The 16,553-nt window shown below is 48.9% G+C and overlaps 3 protein-coding genes across 3 annotated transcripts; 1 reads left to right on the top strand and 2 right to left on the bottom strand.

Moving 5' to 3' along the window:
• Window positions 1-2,200: 2,200 nt before the first annotated feature.
• On the top strand, window positions 2,201-2,683 carry N7503_001529 (uncharacterized protein; the record flags this gene model as incomplete). Its single annotated transcript, XM_057061076.1, has 2 exons — window positions 2,201-2,360; window positions 2,421-2,683. The coding sequence occupies 2 exons, from the start codon at window positions 2,201-2,203 to the stop codon at window positions 2,681-2,683; spliced, it is 423 nt and encodes a 140-aa protein (XP_056925038.1).
• A 1,190-nt stretch (window positions 2,684-3,873) lies between these two features.
• Window positions 3,874-8,317, bottom strand: N7503_001528 (non-ribosomal peptide synthetase family protein; the record flags this gene model as incomplete). Its single annotated transcript, XM_057061075.1, has 2 exons — window positions 3,874-6,597; window positions 6,668-8,317. The coding sequence occupies 2 exons, from the start codon at window positions 8,315-8,317 to the stop codon at window positions 3,874-3,876; spliced, it is 4,374 nt and encodes a 1,457-aa protein (XP_056925037.1).
• Window positions 8,318-8,417: 100 nt separating this feature from the next.
• On the bottom strand, window positions 8,418-15,767 carry N7503_001527 (type I polyketide synthase; the record flags this gene model as incomplete). The annotated part of the gene is made up of 2 exons (XM_057061074.1): window positions 8,418-15,416; window positions 15,480-15,767. The coding sequence occupies 2 exons, from the start codon at window positions 15,765-15,767 to the stop codon at window positions 8,418-8,420; spliced, it is 7,287 nt and encodes a 2,428-aa protein (XP_056925036.1).
• Between the last annotated feature and the right edge of the window lie 786 nt (window positions 15,768-16,553).

Genomic DNA, 16,553 nt, shown 5'->3' with positions numbered 1-16,553 from the left:
TGGAAGGACATCGCATCACCCTCGCTTAATTCACTTCAATATGCGAGATGACGCTTCATTGGAGTCATCATATAAGTAAGCTTAGTGGGTATCAGTCTTTGATCACCTTCAAATTCCAGCGTAGTCTACAAAATAACGTGAGCAAGTAGGTACTTGGGTATGTACTCAATAATGTTACTCTCTGAATTACATTTACTACGCTTTCCCTAATGTGGCTAGCAGTAGTGTTCTTCTGAAATTGTGGTGTTCTTCCTAACTTATCGAGATCGCAGGCTCGGGCACGTTTCTATTAGATCCCACAGATAACTTCTTAGGAAAAAACGGTTCTTGTCAGCGCTACACGCTGGTCGAGGATCAGAGGAGAAAGAAAGAAAGAAAGAAAGAAAGAAAGAAAGAAAGAAAGAAAGAGAGAAAGCTAAAGTAGTATAGCTTACTGCTACAAGAAGAAACGAATTGATAGAATAATATAGTATTGAGGTATATAGAGGAGAGAAGAAGGGACAGAGGAAGAAGCGCCATCTATGTACGGAGGCTATAGGTCACCTAACTATAGGTAGACTCTAATACACCTTTATGGTGCATCAAACCTCGCGAAAATCCTCTATATATTTATCTCTATAATTAGTTAACTCGCTAAAGCCTAGAGTTACTAGGACCGTAGTAAGCCACGAAGAGAAATCTTATGTAAGAATGTTTGGTTAAGGGTAGCACCACCTTATTAGTGTCCTCATGGATTTTTATCTACCCACTAGCCTACGCAGGGTCCCGCCAAGCCAGCACTATGGTATTTCTATATCACACCAATTGTTGAACGCTATAGGTCATGAGGCCCATATGCTATAGGCAAGGGGTCGTGTTTTAGGTGCGTGCTGGTGTACGACCAGGTGGGGCATGTAAATCATCCTCGTGTAACGCGAGTTGGTGTGATTGTGGGGGCGGGTCGTATTCCTTGCTTGCTGAGTGTGGCGTAATTCACGCGTCAATTATTGCTGCACTAATTGCTACGTCAATTGCAGTACCAGAAATAACTCAGTGGGGTGTGTAACCGGGGCGATGTGATGCTGGGCGCTAATTGGTAAGGCTCGATCTCGGCGATCTCTGGCCGGCGAGCGGGAGTTGCCGTTGATCCTTCGTTCTGATTGGCTGATTTTGGGGTCTTTCAATTGAGGCATATTCGAAGTACGAACGTACCTACGAACGTACCAATAATCACCATGACCGAAGTTCGCGCAGAGAACCTTCGACAAAATACCTCTCAGGGAGCTGTTAGGGTCCAGCTCATGCCCCGGTAGATATGGTCGATTTCCCTGCGTTCTCGAGGTCTGGCATAAAGTGGTTATTGGTGCCAATGTCATTCGTTTTCCGCGTGCGCTATGTTATGTAATAAGTTGGTTGTGACAAGTAGGTTGAAATAATATCTTTTGTCAAAGATGTGGGGGGTGTAGAGGTATTGAAAAATGCACGGACCTGCAAAATTGGCGGAGAAGGGCTTGTTGAGTAGCCAAGCATTTATTATTGCAATATACTGTAGAGTAATCTCATTTTGACCAGGCCTCTTCAATTGCTTTTTCCCCACTGATCATTACTTGAATCCATTGTCTTTTACCAATGGTTGTCTTACATCAATCTCTGTCTCAAGACACTCTTTGCCTTAAAAGGAAAGTATAATGAATTCTTGTTTGCGTAAAACATTGTCCTTAACCTCGTCCAGTTATTATGCGCTATGGAATAAAAGCTATAGGTAGCGGTGATTAAATACTAAAGAAATTATGGTGTAGCCTGTCTCAAGACGACTTTTGCCTCAAGAGGAAAGTACGATGAATTCTTATTATGTAAAACACCGTCCTTAACCTTGTCCAGTTGTTATGCGCTGTGGAACAAAAGCCGCAGGTGGCGGTGATGTAGATTATTACAGACAATATGCACTATGGTGTAACTCTTAAATATTTTTCAATTGGCAATGACTTAATTCTCTCGAAAGCCGGCAAGCCCAGGTGGCGAAAACTGGTTCTAGCTTGCAGCTGAAGTGTGACGAACTACGCGTCGGGATTTGATGTAGGTGAAGAGAACTTGGGGACCCTTTGATTTAGTTTTTACTCGAATTGAGGTATAGAAGTATAAATACGGCTTCCATCCTTTGCCTATCCTTTCAACAACCATAGTCATTTTATAACACCTACTACATCACATATCATACAATATGGCTTCGACCTCACCCGCATTTAACAATGCCCGTATCCGAAACCACGAGGACAAGGTATTGCTGACGCGCATTACTGAGTACTTCGAAGCTTTCGCCAATGCCGATGCCACGAAAATGGATAATATGGTGGCTGATGATTATCACATGTCCGATATCCGTAAGAGCTAATTCCCTTTTCCCTTCTCAAATACCATTCTAACACTCTATTTCTATACAGCCCTCGGTATTGTGAGGTCACCTAAAGAGACTTGGTTCCAACAGAACAAGGGATTTGGCGGTCTTATGAAGGATATCTCAGTTGAGGCCATTTCGCTCCACGGCAGTTCCGAGCCCGGCTCGTGTGCGGTCTTGGAAAGCGTGACACGGTTCACATTGAAAATTGATCCCCCCGAGGCAGCCAAGCCTAACCTTCCCCCCTGGAATCAAGGCGGGCGAATCCTCGGGTATGATCATGCTATCGGCGATTTGGTGGGATGGTGATGGAAAAGTTGTCCGCGAACTTGAGTATGGAAGGCTTTTGTGGGAGGGCTTTGATATCAATGCCTTCAACAAATGGTGAGAGGAACAACGATGCGAACTTCCTGATGGACTCTGAGAAGTCATTTGAATATGACTAGGCCATTGGGTTAGTCGCAGAGTCGTGGAAACGGCATCAACAATTACCATGTTAAGGCCGGACCGGCTCCTTTTTCGGTTGTTTGAATATAGCTAGGCCATTGGGGAAGAGATGGTAGCATGGAACGTTAACCCAGTCAGTCATTACATTAGTCGCAGAGCCGTGGGAACGGCAGCAACAATTACCATGTTAGGCCGGATCGGCTCCCTTTTTGGCTGAAGATTTCTGCACTCGTAATGACCGCAAAGTAGTGATTGAAACAGGAACACAGATGCAATCACATCATCCCACATACGACCATAGACTTAAGGGAACTGGGCATCCCGTACGCTCTGCCATACATAGATTAGTAGTTGGGTCGGTGACCACCAACGAATACCAACTGTTGTATGATTTAGTTCATCTGTCTTTTTTGATTCGCTCGACAGCTTTCTTTTGCCGCTTTAGCCTTCAGCCACTTTTGGCTTTTTGCCTGAACGGCCCTGAAACTACTATTTTGCACCAGATTATCCCGCACACCCCTGAAGCACTGACGTGTCCTTCCCCTTCCATGCTGGTATCTTCTCTTTAGGTGCGTTTCTACATTATCCAAGATCTGGTCTAGGCTGGGGGTAGTGAAGATCCTTGAATAAGTAACTTATTGCCTATATAGAGAAAGGCACAAATAGCGAAAGCTCCATGGATTGTTAATCATTCAGCGTTCATGTAAGAAAAGGACCGCCAGAGAGAACGATATGGATTGAGACGTTGTTTCCATATACGGCTTCTATACCCATCATACTATTGAAACAAAATCCTAAATTTACCAAACCTTCCTCAGCCAAGTTATACCTGGATCTGCCTATGGATTTTCTACTCAGTGTGAAGAACTTGCAGAACACACGTACATACAAGGGGAGTTGGTAACATAAAGGCCAAAACTTTGAGATCGAATAAAAGTAAATGATCATCATATTAATGTAGCGAAGGGAACGACTGTTCTTCAAACAAAGTAGAAGATGAGCATTACAGACAGTTTTAGAAAATCAAAAATCAACCAGCATACTCATGTGAGTCACTCCCTCCACAAGGCCCGTAGATATGTCTCATCTACCGACGGGCAAATCGTCAAATCTTCCACACCGGCCAGTGCAGCATCAGTGCAGCTTCGATCCAACGCAAACATATTATGACCTTGCCGGAAGTAATCACCCAAAACCTCTCGGCGTAATTGCTCGTCCTCACCAGCATTGCCTTGAGTTGAGTGTGCAAGCCAGTCATCCACACTGACATGTTGCCCGATCTGATCTGGATTGTCATCGCCACGAATGAGCCCTGTCAGAGCTGGAAGTTGCTTCAGAGGTAGGGGCCTAGGGTTGGTGATGTGGAAAATTTGAAGGTCTGCAGTTGAGGAAAAGGCCTCCTGAGCATTCCTCCGTCGCATCGAAAGCCGGATGAGAACGTCGACGAGGTAGTTCACGGGAACGAAATCGACTACAAAAGGATGATCCGTTGTTCCGGCCTTTGGAATGACGTTGTGGCGAATCATATCCAGGATCAGGCCTCGGACGAAATCACTTTGAGAGGACGCGACGCCCGTGCTAGTGTTGCCGGTGCTGCTGGAGGCCCGGTAGATGGTGACCGGGAAGCCTCGATCTGCGGCTCGTGTGAGAAGCATTTCAGCTGCCCAGCGAGACTTGAAGTAGCCATGCTGGCTTGTGGGCTGGGGAGTAAAGTGACCTGCGTTGTCTTCCAGAATATTCATGGAGGGAAGGGAGCTTTGAGTGTCAGACCAGGATTGGAGGTGGGGAACACTCCAGGTCGACAGGTAGTGGATGTCGCTCCCTCCAAAATGAGACAGCTCAACGAGGGAAAGAATGGAGGTAGTGTTAATGTGTCTTAGGTCGTGGAAGGTTTTGAGCAAGGAGACCTCTGAGGCAAGATGATAGATGGTCGATATCGACCTTCCAAGATTCTCAAACTCAGAAGGCGAGAGCCCAAAATTGGATTCTTGACCCAAGAATCCAGGGATTACCCGAACACGAGTGAGAATTTGCTCACCCGTTAGCGTTTCGTTGATCAATTTGCTCTCCAATAGCAACGTAAATATGCGGGCGTGGTCGAGGGGGGAATGCGTGCCCAAGACGTGGATGATCACACCAGGATGCTGAACAAGGAGATGGGCCAACAGATGAATCCCCTGGAATGTGTCTGCGCCAGTTAAGAGTATATCAGTCATAGCTGACTTTACCCCGGAAGCCGAAGGATAATAACGAGTATGGTTGGGCAGGGTAGTCTCCATGATCCAGTCGACGTGATCTGTATTTTCTTCTTGGGAGGTAGTGGATCCAAGAACCCTTCCATGCAGCAGGTTGGCTAGTTGGATTGGCGTTGGTCCCCGAATCATGTCCTGCAAGCTGAGAGAGACATTCATTGCTGCTCGAAGCTTGGATTGGAGACGGAGAAGAAGAATGCTCGAGCCCCCCGTTTCAAAGAAATTGGCCGTCGATTGTACGGGGGTGTCCAGCTTGAGCACTTCTTGCCAGACTTGATTGACCGTCTTGATAGTGCTTTCACTAACCTGCTCAGCCGGCGCTTGGCTATCATGCAAAGAGGACTTCTGGCTTGAATTAATCGAGGCTGTGCCATCCAAATCTGGACGAATGAAATCCATGTCAAGTCCGAGAAGGGCTCGTCGATCTGTCTTGCCACTGGCGGTGGTTGGTAGTTTTTCAATAAATTGATACACGTTGGGAAGCATGTAATGACTGAGTGAAGACTTGGCGCGTGAGTACAGAAGCGTGGCGAATTTGGTCTTGTCAGCCATAGTGGCCATAGGCTGCTTGGGAACAATGAAGGCGACAAGCCAACGGTCGTCTGTCAGTGAGCTTGAGTCATCGCCCGTTGAATAGGCCACGACTGCAAGATCGACAACGCCTTGGGCCTCATCCGGTGATACAGACCGGTGCAGGACATGTTCAATCTCACCAAGATCAATTCGATATCCACGCAATTTGATTTGTTTGTCACCAGAAATGCGACCCAGGAACTCTAGGTTTCCATTGGGCAGGAAACGGCCTAAGTCTCCTGTTCGGAAGAGAGTCGTCCATCCACAGTCCTTGTCGTGCGCGGAGGCAAATGAGTTATCCACGAACTGCTTACGATTGACCTCGAGACGATTCCAGTACCCGGTCGCTACCTGGGGGCCTCCAATGCAGATTTCTCCGACGAACCCCGCTGGTAGGGGATTTATGCACCCATCCACGATATAATGTCGGCAATTTCCAAGGGCTTTGCCAATAGGAATGTTGATAACATCATCCTCGGGCCAGCGGACCGGATGGAGAGTAGTCTGGACTACTGCCTCAGTTGGGCCCCAGGCATTATACAGAGCCGCCGGGCATCCTAATCGGTAGAATGCATCTGCGAGGCGTGAGGGCAATCGCTCTCCACACAGCAACGCAATGCGATAGTCCGGACATGCCGTCAAGGCAGCACCGTTGTGCTCTATCACCAGAGCAAATTGAGTTGGGGTAAAGTACGTGACGGTTACAGACTCCTGGCGCATATATTCGCCGAGAAGCACAGGATCATGCCGTATTCCCATGCTGGCAATGCAAAGCTTAGCACCGATGGCCAGCGATGACCAAAGCTCCACCACAGAAAGGTCGAAAGAAGGTGAAATCTGGTGCAGAAACCGGTCGTCGGGGCAGAATTTGAACTGTTCCTGCATCGCTGCCAGCATTTCGTGAACATTTTGTTGGGAAAGTGGAACACCCTTGGGTGTACCAGTACTACCCTAAATCATCGGACAGCCAATGGTTAGCGCTTTTGCTCATTCTCTAGCTTACCGTGTGGGGTCAACTTACCGAAGTATACATCATATAGAAAGGATCACCAGGCAAAGACTGATGAAGGTCTGCCGGCCATTGCGAGCTAGTGGCTTTCTTGACGCTCATAGTATCGTAATGACCTTGAGCCTGGGATCGAATATTATATGCTAAGTCGCTGCACGCCTCATCGAAGAGCAGTAAATCCATGCCGGAATCGTCAGTGATGAATGCTAAGCGTCCAACAGCCATGGTGGGATCCATTGGAACATAGCCACATCGGTTGAACAAGACTCCCAGCATGGCCGTCACCATGTCAATACCCGGGGTTGCGAGGATTCCAATGCGTTGCCTGGGCCCGATACCTGCACTCTGTAGCGAAAAGGCTAGTCGACGAGCGGAGTCAACCAGGCAACCATAAGTAATGGTCTGGCTCTGTGACGTCGTAATGGCAATGGCATTCGGTTGCATCTCTGCGACACGGAGGATTTGTCCAGTTAGGCTCGGATGCTCTCGAGAATGAGATCCTGAATGGCCATTCCAGAATTTGTTTGCCAGTCGTTCAATCTCCTTGGGACCGGACATGATGACTTCATCGATCGGCTGTCGGTGGTCTTGAATAAGGCTGGAGAGGAAAGTCTCGAAGTTCTCAAAAAAGACTTGCATGTCGGTGTCTCCATACAACGCGGTGGAGTATTCCAGCTGCAGTTGAAGGGCGTTATCCGGGTCCTCTCGAGCTCGCAGATTCAATTCACAACCAGAAACCATATCTTGTGCTTCCGTCTTCTGGATTACAAAATCTTTAGTCTGATAAACGTCTTGGCCATCGGGTTGCTGATAATTGATCATAACCTGGCCCAATGGGAAGTGACCAGTACTTCGTTCTTGTTGGGTTTGGGTGACAATCACGTCAAATGGCACGGTACTGTGGGACATGGACTCTAAGATACGGTCTCTCGTAGATAACAAAAGAGCTTCGAAGCTGCTCTCACACGTGGTTTGGCAGCGAATCGGTGTCATGTTGACAAAGAATCCCAGCACGTCGCTCAAGTCCGCGTGGGGTCGATTTCCATCCACCATCAAGATCGTCAGATCTTTGTCTGCGGTGTAACGGTATAGAAATGCCCGGAAAGCGGCGAAAAGGAACTGGAAGGGACTTGTTTTGGATTGCAAGCAAATCCGCTTCATACGTTTGAGTTGACTTGGGTTTACCTCTGCCGTGGTGGTTGCCCGGCCATAATCATCCCATGAAGGCCGTTTCGACTTGGCAAAGGGTAGCAGCTCACAGCTAGAAGGCATTCCAGATAGCTGATTCTTCCAAAATTCGATTTCCGAACTCATGGAGCTGGTTGACAGTAAGTCATTATGCCACAGGGTGAAGTCTCCGTAGTTCAACTTGGGACTCGGGATTGTGCTGATGTTCCCTCTCTGATGGAAGGTGTCATAAATCGCGGATAGCTGCGTTATGAATGATTGTGTATTACTTCGGTCCGTGCAGATGTGGTGCATTATGAGCACCAAAGCAAAGTCATCTTCACTGATCTTGACCAAAGTTCCATCAATCACCTCTCCCTCTTCAATTTTCATCTGCTTCATCTTCAGAGCCGCAACAAGAGGCTTCAGGGCTTGGGTTGCCTCTTCGATTGGAGATATATCTTGAAACTTGAGAATGAATTCTCGGTCGTGCATTACTCTCTGCTCGGCATACTCCTCTCCCTCCTGATATGCGGTCCGCAAAATGGGATTTCTGGAAATCAGCTCCGAAAGTGATTTCTCAAGGATACTATGATCAGGCTGCCCATGAAGGTGCATAACAATTGGAAGATTCAGTAGCGACTTGTCTGCAGCGAGCATGTGAGAGAACCATAAGCGGGTCTGAAAGGTGGACAAGGGGGAGTGGCTGCGACAAGTCGGCTTTCGGGAAGTTCAGAGATGCTCTATCTTGCGGCGTAGCGCTAACTTGTGGTGAGGAAGCATTGGTATTCTGTGGCCCTGACCGAGGAGCCTTAAGTTCTTGCGTACCAAACAAAGTCACGCATTTCTCTACCAAGGCTCTGATAGATGGGGCTGCAAGCACATCAAACAAAGCTATGTCGACTCCCAAGGCCTTAGTGAACCAGTTGCGCAGCTCGATGGCCACTAATGAGTCTAGTCCATAAACTGGATCTGCCGGCTTGAGTGATTCGGGCGACAGACCAAGTAGAACGGAGAGCTTGTTGACAAATCGCTCCAGAATGAGATCGAACCGCTCCTGAGGATCTGTGACCTGCTTAAATACAGCCAACAGACTGATTTCTCCCCCAGCTCCTCGCTGGCCGGATTGCGCGTTGAAGTCATGGTTGCGATATAGATTTTTGAAGATGGATCTTTTGGCCCAAAAGACATCGTCACGCGCAAGAGTGACACCTGTCAGGGTCTGGTACAAGTCAAGTCCACTTGGAGAGACTTGCGAGGGGACATGTGGGAAGATGGCATTCTCTACTTGGTAGAGTAGCTCCTGACGGTTAACCCCTTCATAGCCTTGATCCTCCATGAATCGTTCCAGCGCCGCATCTTCAGCTGCAACGCCATGCCCAGTTATGCGCCCACAGTTCATAGTGGAAGCAGGTAGGCCAAGCTGTCGGCGATAGCCCATCAGGCTGTCTAGACAGGCATTCGCACCAGCATAATTCGCCTGCGCCTTACCGCCGAAAAATGCGGAAATAGAGGAGAAGCATACAAAGAAATCGAGCGGGATACCCATTGTCGCGTTATGCAGGTTATACGCTCCATGCACTTTGGGTTGAACGCATTTGTGCCATTGAGAATAAGTCATGCTCTGCAGCGGAGCGTCGGCCAAAATCATGGCAGCATGAATCACGCCCCCCAGATTCTGAATCTTGCTGATGCAGTTTTGTACATCGGTGTGATTGGCGACATCTCCTTTGTACACGGTGACCTTCACACCGCGTGTTCGTAGCCATGAAACTGTAGATCTTGCCTCCTCACGATCTTCACCAGATCGCGAGAGGATGGCGAGGCTTTTAGCTTGTCGCTGCATCATCCACTCAACCAAGGTGCGTCCCAAACCCCCCAAGCCACCAACGATCAGGTATGTCTTGTCTGGGCTGAGTTGATTTTTTGAGGTATTCCAAGTCGACGGGCGGACCGCAACTTCGACCTTGTCACTGTTGGCCACCAGAACCACTTTTCCAGTGTGCTGACCCATCTGCAACATTCTAAACCCCTTCACAGCCTCTGAATACGGAAGTGTGAAGATAGTCTCGGGTAATTTAATCTTACCTTCGTGGACTAGATTGCAGCAGTGGCTGAGCAGCCTGGCACCTAACTGACGATTCTGTTTGTAGATGGTTACCAAATCAACTGATGAAAACGAAACGTTTCGTCGAAATGGCTCCATCCCAATAGTCGAGTTCTCATGGATGTCACGTTTTCCAATCTCGACAAAGCGGCCAAATGTGGCTAAGCTGTTCCAAGACGCGTGAAGAAGCTTCCCAGCCAGACTGTTCAGGACCACATCCACGCCCCTGCCGCCCGTCAGCTTCATCACTCCAGCGACAAAGCTATCGTCTCGAGAGTTCAGAATAGCCTCGTCAGCCAGACCATACTGAGATTTCAATAGATCCCGTTTTGCGGGAGAGCCAACGGTGGCGATGATATTGGCACCGATCATTTGCGCAATCTGAATTGCTATCTGACCGACTCCTCCAGCTGCAGCATGAATCAAAACAGTTTCGCCTGGTTGTAGTCTGGCGGTATCAACAAGGGAGTAGTAAGCGGTGGTCAGAATCAAAGGCAGGGCGGCTGCCTGTTCGAAGGGAATTTGACCCAGCCGGTAGCAGTGGCAGGCAGGGTTTCGGACGACGGAGCGATGAGCTCCTCTCCCGGGTCGCAGAGCCACCACACGATCTCCAGGCTGGAAATCTGCAGGATCGACATTTTTTCCCACCTTCCGGACAATGCCAGCACACTCGTCGCCTAACATATAGTCATCGATAATACCCACAGCGGCAGCAATGTCTCGGAAGTTTATGGCGGAAGCGCGGACATCAATTTCAATATCATCTCCCGCGAGATCCTCGTTTATAATCTCAGGATCTTCCTCCCAGACAAGCGTTTCCAGTAAACCAACTTGGTCAATAGCAAGCCTGATGGGATGTTCGGAACTGAAAGGCTCGGCCTTGGCTCCTGAAGCCACGCCTCCTGGAACCATTGAATTAAGGCCGTCATCGTTCACAACGCGAGGAATGGAAAGTACATTTTCCCTAAAAGAGAACTCCTCTTCTTGGGTTGCGGGATCCAAAAGTTGAGGAATCAACGGCACAACCGACTCGTGAGACCATTCATCAGGAAGATCCAAAGTTAGCAGCCGCAAGCTGTCATTTTCGGACCGCGCGCTCCGACTCAACCCGATGATCAAAGCACCCATAGGGCTGGTCACGTTAGAGGTGGCTCCGTGAAGCAGCCATAGGACATTCATGTCTGGGCGAGTGAGCACTTCCCTGGTGGCATTGAAAACGAGCTCATCCTCCTGGTTCATCTGCGCAAATAGATCTTGGTCTAAGCTAGCCAAAATGACCAAGTCGGAGTTCTCGCTCAGTTTGCTTGGTAGCTCAGTGATCGAGACAGAAGAGATGGACCGCTGCTTGTTTCCAGCTTTGATATGCGATACCAGATCTAGCGTACGGCGGGATGGCTTGGGTGCCAGACATAAGAGGATTGGTTTCTGGTGGCATAGAGTCTCCGTGTTCTTCTGCCACACATTGAAGTTTTGCCCATCGAATACCATCTTCAAGTTCGAATGATCAATGCGGCAGCCGTCGGTGAGAACATAGCCGTCATCTTTGATGTAGGGTAAAACGTCTTGATCTCTGGCATTGCTTACAAGCACCAAGTCAAAACTCTGCTCTTCTGGTTCTTCAGAAAGAACAAGACCCGGCCACTCTTTTTGCAACACCGCTAGCTCATCTTGAAATTGATCATCGAATGATGTGTTACTTGCAACGGCTGTGATAGACTGGAAGACTCGCCGTTCGTTGGTCTTTTCAGTCAGCAAGTGTACAATATCCTTCGTATGCTTAATATCAGGGGTGAAATGGAGCATCCTTGTGTTCGGGTGCTGATGCACGAAGAGATGGAGCATGTGTTCTAGGCTTGCCTGGTGCAGAGCTGGTGAAGGCGAAGTCATCAGATGATCAAAGGCTGGTTGCCACCGTGTACGGAAGAATAAAGAGCGGTCATTGACATCGTCCCCATTACTCAATGAAGTAAGCCGAAGGCCAGCGACAGACACCAATGCCCGACCGGTGTCTTGATTGTAGACTACCAAGTCACTGACTGCAGCTCGAGGGCCAGAGAAATGAGCCGATGATGCCACCCATACCTCCTGCGGCCCCTTGGCATCCTTGATCGGTATCATCTCGGGCAAAATGTCCAATGATTGGAGGAAGGTGGGCACAAAGGCTACATCCAGGTCCCTTCCCACAAGACCCTCGAGAGCAGCAAATATGGTGTGAAATGTGGCATCTAACATGGTCGGGTGAAGAACAGTCACATCTGCAGGTTGACTTGCATATTGCTCAGGATTGAAAGTGAGTGTCGAGGAAGCGAAACCAGAACCACACTCTATATTCCCAGTAAGGAGCTGGAAACCTGCCCCGTACTGCAGTCCAAGGTCATGCAAATGACGGTAGAAGCCCCGCGCGGAGGAACATGAGGTGCTTTGCTTCTGTCGTTGTTCATGTTCCTCTCGTGACATCTGGCCACTCGCATAATCTCCAACTGAAACCAGACCTGTGCAGTGCTCCGTGCAAGTCTCACCACCAGCGGCATATGAGAAAATGGAGAACTCAAGCCATGTAGTGGACTTAGACTTGGCGGAAGTGGTTTGAGGGCGGATATCCAGGATCATCTCGGTACCCATATCAGAGTCGTCAAGAACCAACGCGGCTTTTATCGATATGTCGCGTAGAGCTAGACCACTGAAATCACCGACCATTCCCTTCGCTCGGATTGCAGCTTCAATGGCAAGGCTCATATAACCTGCTGCTGGAAAGACGACCTTCCCATCCACCACATGGTCGCCAAGCCAGGGTAACTCTCGAATCCTCAAGTAATTCCGCCAACGAGTATGTTTCTCAATTGAGCCGGGCATGATGGCGCCCAAAATTGAATGCCGATGGGGACGTAGCCGATGCTCGTGGATGATTCGGGTCTCCGCCCAAAACCGCTCGGAATGATCCCATGCATACGTTGGCAGGTCGGACAGCTTTTGTGGAGAGAATACTTGACGTGCAAAATTGTTTTCGGTAAGATAAATGTCACTATTAAGTGCTGACAGGTCGACTGGGTAGCCCAGTTGAAAGAGCTGGCCAGCCAAAGCCAGCATTCCCTCGAAGTCTGGGGCTCCTCGGGTCAAAGATGCAAGGTACGGCAGGTCCATGTTTAAGCTCTTCATCACCTGCTTAGATGGGCCCTTAAGTGCTGGATGAGGTCCAATTTCGATCAAGACATCGAGGTTTTCATTTTCCATATCGTCGAGGAGGATTCCGATCAAGGCATCAGAGAATCGGACAGTGCCAGTCATGTTGGCAGCCCAGTATTCTGGTCCCATTTTGTCTGATTTGGCCACTCGGCCAGTAACACTAGAGAACATTCGAGTTTCAGAGGGTTTTACCGCAAATTTAGGGCATTCGACTAGCGCTTTCTCGTACGCCGGCGCGAGGGGGCTCATGTGGTGGGAGTGGAACGCCTGTTTTACCTGCAAGCGACGGGCAAAAACATTTCGTGCTTGCAAGTCTTCATTGACAGCGATGATTGCATCTTCGTCTCCGGACAGAGTGACACTAGATGGGCTATTCACTGCGGCGATGACCACTCGACCTGGATAGGCCTTGATCTCCAAGGCAGCTTCAGCTTCCCCTAATCCCACAGCTAACATCGCCCCTGAGATTTCATCCGTTCCTGACTGTAGCGCTTTCTTTGACATGTGCAGACCGCGATAATATGCCACACACATTGCGCTGTCGAAAGATAAAATCCCTGCCGCATACGCACTTGCTACCTCCCCTGACGAATGTCCAGCACATGCTGTGGGAACGACCCCCCAACTCTTTAGGAGCTCCAAAAGAGCCAATTGCACAGCTGTGCAGACAGGCTGAGATAACTCGGTCTCTGCGAGCCTTGACTCTTCTTTTGTTCTGGAGAGCTCCTCCACAATCAACCAATTTGGACCATCCGGTAGACCGGATAGAACGCGATCGGCTCTTTCCAACGTCTGCCTGAATATCAAAGCCTTGGCAATCAATTCGCGGCCCATTGAATGCCATTGGGCACCCTGGCCGGTGAAAACAAATCCTAGTCGTAGCGGCTCTTTTTTGGCCCTTGTCCATGGGGGCACGTTTTCCAGCTTGTTCGCGACGTCCCCTGCGCTTGTTCCAATGACGAAGGATCGTTTTTCATGAAGGGTCCGACGATTGATCAGACTGTAAGCCAAATCGGACACGAGAGTCTCCGGCTTTTCTTGCAGATAAGCCGTCAGGCTGTCAGTCCACACCTTCCCTGCTTTCTCCGAGTGCGAGGTTAATGGCACCAGGAACGGACGACCAATGACATCAGCCTCAAAGGCTTTTGGAAGCATCGAGACTGGTTGGTCGATATTGTTGGGAAATGTATCATATGCTTCGAGGATCACATGTGCATTGGAACCACCATAGCCAAAAGAATTAATACTGACTCTCTTTGTACCCTGACTGTTGGTGGGGAAATCGATCAAATCCGTGGGCACTTGAATCCCCCAGTCGTCAAAAGCGATTTCTTTGTTCGGTCTCTTGAAATGCATATTTGGTGGGATTTTGCCTTTTTCGAGGGCAATTGTGGCTTTGATCAGGCCGGCGAGTCCAGACGCTCCTTCAGCATGTCCTATATTGGTCTTGACAGATCCAACGTATAGGGGCTGACTGCGCTGCTTGGAGGCAAAGCACGTACCGATGGCTCGCATCTCCAGGGGATCCCCACGAGCGGTGCCGGTGCCATGAGCTTCTACATATTGTGTGTCGGCGGGATCTAAGCCGCAGGATTGATAAGTTCGTTGGATCAGGGCCACCTGTGCTTCCGAGGAAGGCAGAGTGATCCCCTGTGTCATTCCATCGTGATTAGAGCCGGTGGCTTTCACAACAGCGCGAATCCGGTCTTCATGCAGTTGCGCCTGGTTCTGTCCGCGTAGGATGACGGCGCATATTCCATCTCCTCGCGCGTAACCTTTGCCATCGGCATCAAATGCCCGACAGCGTCCTTCTTCGGACAGCATGCCCAAGTCTGTCATGGTAATGAAGATATTCGGATCAAAATGGAGCGCTGAGCCCACAATAATGGACATGTCACATTCTCCATTCTGGATGGCTTGGGCGCCGAGGTGGAAAGAGACCAGAGAGGAAGAGCATGCAGTATCAATTGTGAGACTCATCCCTTTAAGGTTGAATGCATATGACACACGATTGGCGAGGATTGCATTTCCTGTTCCCGTGACAGTGTATTTGGGGTAGTACTCCAAATCCTTGGTGACCATGGAATTGTAGTCATTTGTAAATGAGCCACACAGGACCGAGGTGTTTGATCCATCTATCTCATCCAAAGTAAGGCCGGCGTCTTCGAGCGCCTCATACACCACTTCAAGAAGGAGGCGCTGCTGGGGGTCCATAGCCTCGGCTTCCTTGCCGGAAATGCGGAAAAAGCTACGGTCAAACACCCCTAGATCTTGATCAAGAAAGTACCCATGCTTGGCATTCGTCTGACATGATAATTCGACAGTTAGCAGTGCTCTTATCAACATCTTCCAGAGTTGTTATATTACCGTTCCCTTGTTTGTTCCTTTAGGATGGTAGAAGTTCTCAATATTAAATCGATTAGAGGGCATCTTTTGCCGCAGATCTCTCTGCTCGACAATGTTGTCCCAGAGTTTACTTGGACGATCTGCACCAGCAACGCGACAGGCATAGCCTATGATAGCAGCGTGGTTGGGCCCATCGACCGAGGACATCGACGATTGTGATGGACGAGAAGAGAACGGCGGCGAGACATTTTTACTTGTTGTCCCCGAGTCTTCGGATCCTCGAAGACCTCTCGCAGGGATTGATGCCATAGTGGGCGGTTGTAAATCGGGGCAAAGTCAAGTCGTCCACTTGAGAAGAGGTTTTTTTTTGGGAATGTTTAAGGTGATAGAACTCTCATTCATTCGCGGCAATACAGATTTCAGGCCTTATCTACTGTGCTAGTCATGCTTGAGAGCACATAAAAATGCCAAGATCTTGATCTATACCACGTCAGGGTTGAAAACGGACACATTACATATCATGATCTATGAATGTATAGTTTGGTACGTATGCGCATGAAGGGGGCAAAATGTCTCGTTCAAATTCGGTCAATATGGAATGGCCTAGGCGATGCTCAAGTGAAGAATCCTTCGTCCCACTATAATTCGATACCATGTCTCCATTCATAATTTACCATCGAAGTGCACAGCTTGTAATTTTGGGTCCATGGATCTCGTGCCCTATTCAGGTAGTACTTCATATCATTCCAAATAATGGCAGAATTAAGGCCTCCCAGTTTTGAGAATGTTATGGGACGGACCGTTATCTCCGCCCCGCTATGTCTCATTGGCAAATACTCCGATACAACCTCGGGTTCTATTCTAGTTCAGCAAACCTTGGCTCACTTATATCGAACGATTAGGCAACCTGAAGAATGGGCAATGGAGCGCTGCATAGTCCACGTCATTCGGGATCAACCCAAGAATGCATCTGGTGGATCTGCGGATATCTCCCCGAGGATGAATCATTCCACCCTGATCTATATCATACGCCCTTGGTTCTCTTCAGGACCGAACACGGCTGATCGGCCCACGGATATTTGTTGAATTTCTGAT

The sequence above is a fragment of the Penicillium pulvis genome (genome assembly GCF_028828015.1).
Source record: "Penicillium pulvis strain IBT 33274 chromosome Unknown contig_12_segment0_segment0, whole genome shotgun sequence".
In the NCBI taxonomy this organism is placed as follows: domain Eukaryota; kingdom Fungi; phylum Ascomycota; class Eurotiomycetes; order Eurotiales; family Aspergillaceae; genus Penicillium; species Penicillium pulvis.
Note: the sequence above shows the minus strand (reverse complement) of the source record. Positions and strands in the feature narration are given on the sequence as shown.